Consider the following 12,589-nt stretch of genomic DNA (forward strand, 5'->3'; position numbering starts at 1 on the left):
TGTGAGGAAATGAATATCCCATCTTGTGGAGAAAAATAAAAATCAAGTTCTTAATGAAATGTCAATAGGTTAACACTGAATAAATGAACTTTGCCCTTCTGACTTTGTTTTTTATTCTGACTACTGCTTTTTATTGCCAATAAAGATTGAGCAAAGGGCAAACCTAGTCTTTTTTCCTCAGAATTCTTGCACAAAATTTCCTAACTAGTCGAGGTTGAATGAACTTGATGACAGCACATTTGTTGAAGGAACTCTTTCTAAGGAGACCATTAAGAACAGAGATATGGGTAGGCCACAATTTAGATTCATTTTTCCCCCCTGGCATTAATATGAGCCATAAAATAACTGTACTAGAAAAATGTAACTTGCCGTGTATACCTGAAATTCAAGTCATTCTTGCTACTATATACAATATGAATTGTATTCATTTCCAACAATTAAGTAAGCTCAAATTAGTTACTCAAGGATGGACACTCTTGTATTTATTAAAAACCACTTAAAGGCTATTTTCTTACCTGCTTTGATGTCACTTAGGGCAAAAAGCCCAACCCGGGTATCTCCATTCACAGACCACTTCTGAGTTTCACAGTTGGGCTGGCAGCAGTGATTCATAAACCGAGCATAATTTCCTTTGGGGCCAGCATCAATAATCCGGTCCTGCAATCAGTTAAAAACAAAAACTATTTTATTCATAGTTTAATTTTTAAAATTATTTTAAAGAGAAATATTGCACTACCTCCTTATATTTGAAGCAAATAATGGTAACAATAGCTCATGTTTATACTGCACTTGAGTTTTCTAACCATGAGACAAACACAGACACAGACACGCACAGGATGAAGGAATGAAGTGACTGATCCAGGGTCACATAGCTAGAAAGTGTCAGGCTAGGGGTTTGAACCTATACTTTCTAGATAATGATGTTATCACCATTTGTATATAAATAAACCTCATTTGCCATTACTCTCTGCATATATTCTTTTGTGCTAGACATGATGTTTGTGTCTATAACACAAATATGTGCAGGAGCTTATTTCTGAATGGTCTGTCCCAGAAGGATGAAGCTTTTTGATCATAACACTTTTATAACCATATATTCAAGCATTTAATAGTTGAGATCTGCATCACTGAGGGGGAATGATATTTCAAATGATTTTTTTAAGTATCAAAAAGGGAAAATTAGTCAAAAGCCTAATTGACTCTGCACATATCTGTACAGGGCAGACACATACAGACTGAACTACATGCATAAAATATTAGTTTAAAATGCAACATTTTTTATTTAATGATATTCATGGGATATAAAATTACTTGGACTATGCATTTACAAATGTATTTCTAACTACTGCTTCTTTTAAAAATAAATTAATTTGGGGGCAGTTGGGTAGCACAGTGGATAGAGCACCAAGTCTGGAGTACGGAGGACCTGAGTTCAAATCTTAGAATTGATATTAAGACAGGTTAGATTTTTTTTTTTTAACTTAACAAAATCTGTCTACTCTCCCCTCTAACAAGCCCCCACAACTAAAAAAGAAAGGAAAACAAAGCTCTTGTAACAAATATATTTGGTCAAACAAAACAAATTTTTGCAATGTCTGTGTCCCCTCACCCCAACCTCCTCAAAAAGTGAGACCAAATTTCTTGTGAAATTCTCCCAAATCTATTTCTATTTAGGTTAAAAAAAGAGTTGCAAGCAGAACACAAACGGGAAAAAAGAGACTTCTGAAAAAAAGTAAAATAGCTTCCCTTTTCTGATCGAACCAAACACAGTTCATGCACTTTGCACACCTTCAAAAGCACTAAGTAATTGTTTTAGATATTATTAAGATATCACAAGACAGATTTAGAGGTGGAAGGGACTTAAGGATGGCTAAGAATGATATGTAAAAAGACATTTTCACAGTAATTGATCTCGAATTGTACTATAAAGCAAAAATCATTTCAACAGTCTGGTAACTTCAATAGTCAACTGTGAAATCTTGGCTACTCTCAGCAATGCAATGATTGGGACAATCTTAAAATTAAAAGACTTATGATGGGGAATGCTATCCACCTCTAGAGAAAGAACTATTGGGAGTTGGATGGGTGCAGATCAAAGTATACTATCTTTCAAAATCAGTGTAGTTACAGTTTTATTTTAATATTTTGGTTTTGTATGAGTGTGCTCTTACCTGAATGACCAATATGGAAGTGTTTTATGTGATAATAAAAATTAAAAACAAAACAAAAAACAGTGTGGCACTGGCTAAGAAAAAAGAACGGAAGATCAATGGCATAGATTATAGGGGTGAATGACCATAAGCAACCTAATGTTTGAGAAACATGAAGATTTCAAACTGCTGGGAAAATCAGACAACAGTGTGTTATTTGGAATTTTATGGGTTCCACTGAGAGGTATTTGGGGCTCATTTGAGTTTTAAATATTTAGTTATATGACAAACTTCCTGTGGATGTTTAGGGGGTTTGGAAACTACATTTCCCATGATTCCTCTTGTAATGCAGGTAGATAGGAAGTGAGATTATGTAACAATAATAGAAAATTCCTGGGGTGATTAGAGGCGGTCTCTTTTGGTACCTGCGTTCTTTTGGCACGTGGGAGAGGTGGAGAGAAGGTATGGCTGGGAACTTGAATTAGATCTTAGCAGGCGCGTGGTCATCTTATATTTTACCAAATGGCCTTAATTAAAATATTAATACTCTCTCTTCCATTCCCCTCTTATCTCTAACTATTGTAGTTAGAAGACCTTTGTGGGTATAAGATGATTATGTAAAATGATCACTTGGGGTGACTAGGTACCCAAGGATCATCAGGGGGGATTGCCATCAGAAATAATGTCACCCAATTAGTAAAATACATAATACAGTCCCTGCGATATAGCAGATACTTGGAAAATGCTATTAGTATTATTTTTGTTGTCATCATAACTTTAATTAGTTCCTTTGCTACTTGAATGAAATTTTCTAAGTTAATCACCATTTCATCTGCATATGATGATAATTATGAAATCTCTGCCAATGTTTTAAATATTTTGTTTATTTTTCTACATTTATTTCTTTAGCTAGCTCTCCTAGAGCTCTGGCCCATACTGGATGGAGAAGTAAGAGAATATCCACATTTTAACTCTGTACTTGGAGGAAAAGTTTAATGTTTTTAGATAATTCAGATAATATCAGCTTTTATATTAGACATATACTTATTTTGTATTACTGAAATTTCTTTCTATGCTTATTCTCAAAATTCATAAATTCTTATTTTCTCAGATTTTAATATATATTCATAGTTAAGTGGTTTAAATTGTTTTTATCATTATTGAGAATTATCAATTATCAATAATAATTAGTGCTGTTATATCAATAAATATTCCAAATATCCTAAAAAAAAAAAAAAAGAAAGAAAGAATGTCACCCCATCCAACTTAGAATTAAGTGGGGAGGGGAAGATTAGTTACCCACATGTAACAATAAGTAACAAATCAAGATCAAGGGACTGCCCGAAACAGTGTTGAGGCTGCCATTTGTCCACTTGAAATTGAAGGTGGATGCAGGAAGTGACAAAAGATGCTATATTTTAAATATGACGGTAACTTCCTGTGGAGGCAGTTGGCGCTTTGAACTTGGTATAGAAGGATCTCTGGCGAGACCTCAGACAGCCTCCCTCTGAATTGTCATGTAGGTAAGTTAGGCTGACTTCTTTTCTCCTCCCTTGGCGTTTCTGGAGGCTCTATGTAGACCTCAAGTGGCCTCTCTTGCCTCTGTAATTGTAAAAGGCCTTGTGGCTAGAAGCCTTGTTTAATGAACCTCTGTGCTCCTTTGCTGGGACCTCTAAATACTTATCTGGTCGGGGCCAGAGTTTCTCTCTCTCTATTTCCCTACCTTCAACCTTCCTAATTGTAAATAAACTTCCTGACTTGGTTCCATTTTTTTATTTGAAATCAAGTTAATCCGATTTCTGGCGACTATACCTTAAATATCTAGTTTCCCCTCTTACAACAATAAGGCAGAAACTAGGCATAGTCAAATATCTCATACCCTATATATCAAAATAAGGTGAACATAGAATAGTTGATTTGGCAGATCTATGGAGAAGAGAAGAATTTATGACCAAACAAGAGATAGAGAATTACAAAATATAAAATGAAATAGCTATCTTTAGCAATATAATCATCCAAGACAATTCTAAAGGACTTATGACAAAGAAAACTATTCACCTCCAGAGAAAGAACTGTTGGAGGAATCAGATGGAGATCAAAGGATACTATTTTTCACATTAATTTATTTAAGGATATTGTTATATTTTGGGGGTTCTGTTTTTATATTAGTATTGTCTTTTAATAATGATCAACATGGAAGTATGTTTTGCATGATAATACATGTATAACCCAGATCAAATTGCTTACCATCTTCAAAAGGGGGGAGTGAAGTGTTGTATAACATATAATTGAGAAAACATCTTTGATGAAAAAGACATTTTCTGTACTTACCTTATCCAAAGTGAGCATGTAGAAATTGGTGATGTCATGTTCTTGGGCATAACGGATTCGGGCCCTACACTCCTCTTCATCTATTAATTCTCCCACATACTCATTTACAAATTCGCCCTGTAAAAAAAAAAAAAAAAAGGAACTATCCTTAAGGGCAGGAAAGTGCACAAAAACTTACCTGTGATTCTCTTTAAAGGCTTACCTTGCACTAAGAAAATAAGATAACCAGGTGGCATCTTCTTAATAAGAGTATGTGGGCACAGCACATTAAGTGTGTACTAACTGGTTCTTAACTGACTCAGGCAGGTTTTGAGCCAAGAGTTTTACACCCTCTCACATACTTTCCATGGATTTTGAAATTATTGGAAAGGTAAAAGCCACAGTTTAACTTCTTTCATATCTCCACCAAACACAAAAGTGCTTTTCATGTCAACAACTGGTTCCATCTGCAGCTTCTTTTATTCACTTAGTCTAGGCTCTAAAATGTTTTCTTCAAACCTCTCTTATTTTCCTTTATGCTGAGAGGATGAAGAGGGACATCTCTTTGAGAAAGTTAACCCTTCCATTTGGGTCATCAAATCCTCTAGAACCACATGAGTGCCATTCATTTGTGTGTACTCTTAGACAATTTTGTAACAGTTCAGGCACAAGATTTTGAAAGTCTAACCTAAGACAAAACAAACAAAAAAACCCAAAAGTATTCTCGAGATTACCAAGAGTTAAAATTATCTTTTGATGGTAATGTCTTCATTCTTTCATTTAAGTGTATGTATACCTCTAGATTTTTTTCTTGGCTTCTAAGCTCTCAATATAGATGAAAATCTGACAGTTCAAATTCAGATTATCTGTTTCCCTATGTTCTAATTTTTGTTGATAAAACCACCAGTTAAATAATCACTTTAAGAATTAAGTATCATATTATAAGAAATGTTTTACCTATTCCTTCCCCATCATGACTTGTCAAAACCAACAAATTTCAATTACATGTCTCATATACCCTCTATCATTTCCTTTCTACTTTGTCAGCAACCATCTTGGCACTCAATGCCAGGACAAGATAAGAATCTTCTAGATATATGTATCCCTTCTATATCTTGCCTTTCCCCATCATGGTTTATGAGATATTGCAGGTCAGCTCAAGAAATTAAATGGGAATTTTGGGGATGTTTTGTAGAAGCTGCAGAATAAAAAATTAGTCTGGGAAAAGAATGTGAAAGTCAGCAGAAGATTTAACAAAGGCTAGAAATGTTAATATTTTCTCATATAAAGCCTATGTGCAAATATTTAAGCCAAGTTTTACAATAAGGTACTGCAAACACCCCATAAAAGAAGAAACAATAAATAAAAGAAGAAAAAAAACCAGACTTCTTGGTATAAAGGGAGAGCCAAAAAGCAGATTTTCCATATTGTGGGGCACTCTGCTTCTAAATCCCCTAGATGTGAAGTCTATCAGCTTCTAATCTTAGGTTTTTCTACTCTAGCCTATCCTGTACATAAAAGGTACTTAAAATTACAATTATAGTCATGGTTCCATTTAAATAAAGAAATGAAAATTCCTTTATCTAATCAGAATCTATCCTTTCCCTCTTAACTAAAAAACAAGCAAACAAATAAACAAGGCCTTTACTTTTTGTCTTAGTAGCAATCCTTTTTTTTTTTTTTTTTAACTCTTTATTTTCTGTCTTATAATCAATACTGTACATTGGTTCCTAGGCAGAAAAGTGGCAAGGGTCAGACAATGGGGGTTAAGTGACTTGCCCAGGACTACACAGACAAATGTGTCTGAGGCCACATTTGAACCCAGATTTTCCCAACTCCAGGCCTGTCGCTCTATCCACCAAGACATCTTAGCTGTCTCTACATCTGTCTTTATACCTTATTACCCCTAAATTTCTTCTCTGTCCATCTAGTGATATTCATGAATTCTACCCCTCAGTATGTTGCCAGGACATTATCCTTGATCATCCTCTCTCCTTTAGTTAAGCAGTTCAACTCTTACACTATATTCCCCACAATTGAATTCCTTGTTCTTTTGTCCTATCACCAGTGACTCATGCCTCACCAAAATGCCAATACTAGATTAATTCCATTCTGTCTCATATATAACTAAATGCAAGACCTTGGGGGAAAGTCAATGAAACTCTAGTTTCTTCATCTGTAAAATAGTTAATAAAAGCACCTGGTACTTCATGGATTCTGAAACTCAAATCAAATAAGGTAACGTTATATAAAGCACTCTGCAAAACCTTATAAGTTCTCATTGTTAGCAGCTGTTGCTCTTGTTATTATCATCACCTACCTACCTTTTCTACTCCTACTCACATGCTCCTAAATAAAACTGGGAAAAAATGATGTATTAAAATGCACAAAGTCCATGACAAGTTTAAGTTCTCAAATATCAACAAGGTCCTTACGATTACAAAACAATTATTTCTAATTAATTTTTTATCCTACCTTCTACAATGGACATTCCACACTTTCTCTCTTCTCCTCAGTCTCCCTATAGACTTATTTCTCTTTCTTTCAACTCTCTCAACTTAGGACTTTGTCCTATACTTGACAGAAGAAACTGAGCCCATTTATTGTGAAAGTTCCCTCCTCTCACCATGCCTTAACACCTGCAGGCCCATTTCCTTCATTGACATAGCCCTTCTCAATGAGACCAATCTTGTTGCCATTCATTACAGACCTCTCTACCAAATTTTGCTCTGCATTATCATGACTCCTCTTCTGATCTCCTCTCTCTCCTTTTTTACCAATTCCTTAAGTGCCTACAAATAGGCCTGAACTTCCCCTTTTCCATCTCCAACAGATCTTGCCTTCCATACAACTACTGTGCTTCACCTCCTTTTTCCTTTCCCACCTAAAGAACCTGAAAAAGCCATCTATACACAAGGCCTCGAAATCTTTTCCTCTGACTCTTCCAAATACCTGGCTACTAATCTTATCAATCAGAAGCTGATCTCTCCAAAAGTCATCTTTGAATTTGAGAAATCTAATGTCCTTTTCTTGATCCTCATCTTTCTCTTGAGGTCTTAGCAGGATTCAATATGCTGACCACTACCCTCCTTTTCCTGTATCAAATCTCTTCTCTGGGTTTTGATGATAGTATTTGGTTTTCCTCCTATCGGTCTAACCACTCCTCAGTCTCCTTAGCTAGAGCACCATCTATGTAAAGCCATGAACTAAGACTATTTTAGGAACTCATCTTTTGCTTGATATTCTTTCATTTAGTGACATTCCTGGCATCCAAGGATTTATTTATCACCTTTCTATAGATCACTTTTAGATGTGTAAATCCAGCCCAAGACTGCCCTTTAAACTCCAAACAAAAATTATCACTTAATAAATATTTCCTATAGAGCAGATATCTCATACACATCTTAAACTCAATGTGACCAAAACAGAACTTATCTTTCCCTGCAAACACACTTCCCTATTTCTAGGTGGGGTCCAACTATCCTTCCAATCACTTAGGTGGACACACCTTTGGTGTTAACCAGAGTGACATAATGAGAACCTGAGCTGCAGTTAGAAAGATCCAAGAGTTCCAATGTTATCTGAATCACTTCCAAGCTGTCCCCCCCTTGGAAAGTAACCTCTCACTTTCAAAATTCTCATATATTAAATGGGGAACGATAAAAGAATCTGTCAAAGGATTGTTGTGAGGATGAAAAAAGAGAGTATATACAAAGTACTTTGAAAACTTCAGTGTTATATATGTTAGTTATTACTACTGTTACTATCCTTAATCCGTCTCAACATATCCAATAAATTACCAAATTTTTATAGACACGGCATCTCTCTAGTATGTTTCTTTCTCTGGGTTCACACAGCCTCCATCCTAGTTGATGCACTTAATCACCTCTCACCTAGATGATTACAAAAGTCTTTCTATGCTTTCTATTCTACTCCAACTGATTTCCTAAAATGTCAATGTGACCATGCTGTGTCTCTTCTCATCAAATGTCAACAGTTACTTCATTACTTCTAGGATCTAACCCTCTGTTGGTATTTAAAACTTGTATTACAATCTGGTCCCTTCCTAAATTTCTAATTTTACATGTTATGCCTCTCCACTCTCTGCTTTACTTAGCCTGAGCTACTTGCTTCTCCACACAAAGGATACTCCATGGCCGATCTCCATGCCTTCACACTGGCTGCCCTAAAGATTTGGAAGCTGTTCCAGTACCTGTGCAGTCTGAAATCCCAACTATTCTTCAAGATTCAGCTCAAATGCCACCTCCTACAAGAAGCCTTTTCTGGTCTCCCTATTGTTAACATCTTCCTCCTAAAGCTTCCTTGTATTTACTTTGTGAATATTCTGAATATAATTATTCTGTACATGTTATCTCTATGTGAGAGAATATGGGAATGTGTATTCTCTGAGGGAAAGGAGTGTCTCATTTAGTTGTCTTATCGCTGATATTTAGCACATAATAGGTGCTTGGTGACTAATTCTAATTTTTATTCTACATATAGGCATCCACATGGCTTCATTGTTACTAGACTTTTAAGAACCTGGAGAGCAAAGGAAATCTAAATTTTTACCCTTTTATCTGCCATTCCATAACCAAGATTGTTCACTTTATACTGCCGTCAATCAATGTTTGTTGAACTGAATCACCACAGTGAATATTTTCTTCCTCTATACCAGAGGTATTAAACATGTGGGCCACAGGGTCCATGTGGTCTACAATACTCCTGAGAATGGTTCAAAAATTAAAATGTAATTGGATATATTTAACAAAATTAATAGAAAAATAAAATAGGCATCTAATTGTGGTTTTCTAAGTCAATGTGGCCTGTAGGGATTCTTATTAATGCTTTAATGGCTGTATCTAATATATAGCATTAGATAAGCAAGTACTATCTGCCTGTTTACATACAGCATTTAGACTAATCTTAACTTTCACGGTGCTTCCAAGTGGAGAGAGAAAATGGAAACAGGTAAGTCTTGAGGGAAATTATGTTTCTTTTCCATTTCTAAGAAGATTCATGTAATTGTCAAAGACATCTTTTACCTTTTTAATATCCATCTTTGTCCGTAAGCCCCAGCCTCGCTGTAATGTACGGAAGATTTCAACCTCAGGATACTGGCGTTTTGAGAAGCACTGGTTCTGGCAGCGTCCACCAGCAGGACAGACAGTGGGATGGCACTCGTATAAGAGCATGCGGTTAATACACTCTGAGTCAATGCCACAGGGGTTTTCATCTGAGGCTTTGCAGTTACATCGGGGAATTTCTGACAGGTCTGCAGTAAAGATCTGAACTCTGCCTATTGGACGATTAACCTAATGAAACAAGAAGAAAACCAACTCAATTAGAAGATAGTACTCACACAATTGCTTCTCTTTTAAAAAATGAAAGCTAGACACAGTGAATAAACTTACCTGCTTACAAAAGGATTCATGATTTTCCTACATCTAACAATGCAATTTAAAAATCATTACTAGTATGTCTATATAAATTGATTGAAGGTATCAAAAACAATGTAATCAAAGCCCCTTATTTAACAGGTAAGAAATTATGGCCCAGCTAGTTTATCAAAGTTCAAAAAGAAATATAGCATAACTAAGAATGGACAATCTGGTACCCCATTAATATGTCTATTCTCTTAATTTCATTATACCATTTTATCATTGGTGTTCTACAAATTATTCAGCTACTCTCCATCTGTTAAACATTTTGTTTCTAAGTTCTTCCTCCCACCCACACAACCAATCAATAAATAATGGTGCTATGTTTGAAAAATTAATAATATTCTCAGGATTTTTCCAAAATAATAGGACTAACAGGTTTCATTATTTTTCTACCTTTTATAGCACATTATCATGTCCAAATTTGCAATTCTAGCAATTTGTGGATGCAACTACTTCTCCACAACTCCAAAAATAATGTGTTTTTGTTAAGTGTGGTCAGATTACATCCAAGACAACAGTCTTTGAGGCAAATTTGAAACCTAAACCTATGAACAAAAGCAGGGAAATCATTCTGGAGAACTCTATTCTCTTAAAATTTAACTGAAAGGAGACAACATATCAAATAAAAGCATCTACTCAAACATTCCACAGTCCAGAATATATTTTCATTATTTAAACATTCTTCATTCTTTAAATATCTATAGATTATCATGAGCATACCTTTTCTGACATAATGTTAAGTAACTATTATCTTTTCCATAAAATTGAGTTCTGTTTTGCTTTCTATAAATCAGTTTGATAAGAGCCAGGGACTAGATCTATGACTTCACAGGACTAAAGAATGCCCAAATAAGGGGAACTCTCTTCACTGATATAGGTCAACACCCTCTCTGCAACTTATTGGCTTAAAGATCCTTATTCTGTATCCTATCACATAGTGATTTCACAAGTTTGAATGTGTAAAAAAAAAAAAAAAAAAAAAAAAGAGGGAAGTAGATGTATACTTTTCACTGTGTCCAGCTAGCTATTATGCAATCCTCTATCACAGAGGTTAATGAGAACTGATGATTTTAAGGTCTACAAAGCACTTTCCAAACAATAGCTTGACAAGTCAGATTACTATATGGATTATTACTTACACTTTAGACATGAGGAAATAGACTCATAGACAAGTTCCATTTATCAGCAACATTTTAATTCCTCTTTTTTTGGTGGAACTACTGGTTCTACAATTATGAACTGATGCCTGATTTGGCAGTTGTGTCATTTTATTCCAAGAAGACAAAAACATTTATCTAAATAAGATTCATGACCAATGTTTTTTCTTTATGGTATTTCGGCCTTTTCCATAACACTCAATGCAATTTATTAACTGAATCAAATCTAAACAGTTTTTGCAAACTTTTTCTAAAGCCACTTTATGTGAAAGATTTTATCAGTGTTGCCCTTCCTGGAACCATAAAGCTGTAGCATCTTACAGATTCTTTTCAAATCATGTACCTTGAACTAAACAAATATTACTATGATGGCTAACATGAGGCAAGGGCAATCAACTGTCATAATGTATGGATATGTTCAAATGTCTACTTCTGGAGAACAACTTTACAGAGTTTTTCCTTACCTTGATATGCTTGTAGGGTGGTGGTTTCTTGTCATTTTTTCTGTCTTCCTGGAGCTGTCTTAGCTCTTTCTGGGCCTTTAATTCTTCAAAACGGACAGCAGCTTCTTGAAGAGCTAAAAAAATAAGAGTGCACAAGCCAATTTAAGATACTTGATATAATAAATGCTTATATAAAAACATCAATTTTTCAAATTAAGTGTATACTTATTAATTTCATTAGGCATGAAGAAGGAATAAGAGACTATATATCCAACATCCAGCACAGTATCTAGTGAACAGAAGTTTAGTAAATGCTTGGTTCTTAACCTTCAATAGCTTAAAATCTACTTGTGTGAGGGGGCAGCTGGGTAGCTCAGTGGATTGAGAGTCATGCCTAGAGACGGGAGGTCCTAGGTTCAAATCCAGCCTCAGACATTTCCCAGCTATGTGACCCTGGCAAGTCACTTGACCTCCCCATTGCCCACCCTTACCACTCTTCCACCTATGAGACAATACACAGAAGTTAAGGGTTAAAAAAAATATATCTACTTGTGAACAAGTACATAGAGAATGATGCTAGATGTTTAGTGCAAAGTCTTAAGGGAATAATATATGCATTATAATATGTACAAAGAAAGCAATTGATTTATAGCTATATAATCAATATTATGACCATTCCCTAATTTTGCAATTTAGTAGAGAAGTGAACAGATTTAATGATTAATGAATGGGAGCACAGAAAATTACAAAAAGAAAAACAATGAAGAAACTTTTAAAGAACCTGATTCATGGGAGAATGTTAAAATACATAGTTGCCATCCATGAGCTCAAAAATAAAAGGCCTTTAATCACAGTGAAAATTATAATTATAAGGATGATATTAGAAATTAAGTTTTATTATATTAGGTTAGAGATAAAAAAGTAGAGAAACTGGCTTGAGAAAGGATTGGAGTTTTAAAAGATCTGAGACACAACGACAGTTTCAAATGTTGACAGTGTGTGGGGAGAAGTTTAACGGTTTTTCTATGACAGTTAGTCTCTCAGTGTGGCAGTTATGGGATTGGGGGCAAGTGTATCTGAATGAT

General features: G+C 35.1%; 1 protein-coding gene across 2 annotated transcripts in view; it reads right to left on the reverse strand.

Annotated features, from left to right (window-relative positions):
• Window positions 1-12,589, reverse strand: part of NSD1 (nuclear receptor binding SET domain protein 1) — a 162,724-nt gene that overhangs the window by 6,863 nt on the left and 143,272 nt on the right. For both annotated transcript variants that reach the window (XM_044664418.1, XM_044664419.1), the window contains exons 17-20: window positions 11,526-11,638; window positions 9,506-9,775; window positions 4,482-4,598; window positions 516-657 (exon numbers count right to left, since the gene is read on the reverse strand). In XM_044664418.1, the coding sequence (XP_044520353.1) occupies window positions 516-657; window positions 4,482-4,598; window positions 9,506-9,775; window positions 11,526-11,638 (642 nt within the window). The remainder of the gene's footprint in view (window positions 1-515; window positions 658-4,481; window positions 4,599-9,505; window positions 9,776-11,525; window positions 11,639-12,589) is intronic.

This window comes from Gracilinanus agilis, chromosome 2, assembly GCF_016433145.1.
Source record: "Gracilinanus agilis isolate LMUSP501 chromosome 2, AgileGrace, whole genome shotgun sequence".
NCBI lineage: Eukaryota > Metazoa > Chordata > Mammalia > Didelphimorphia > Didelphidae > Gracilinanus > Gracilinanus agilis.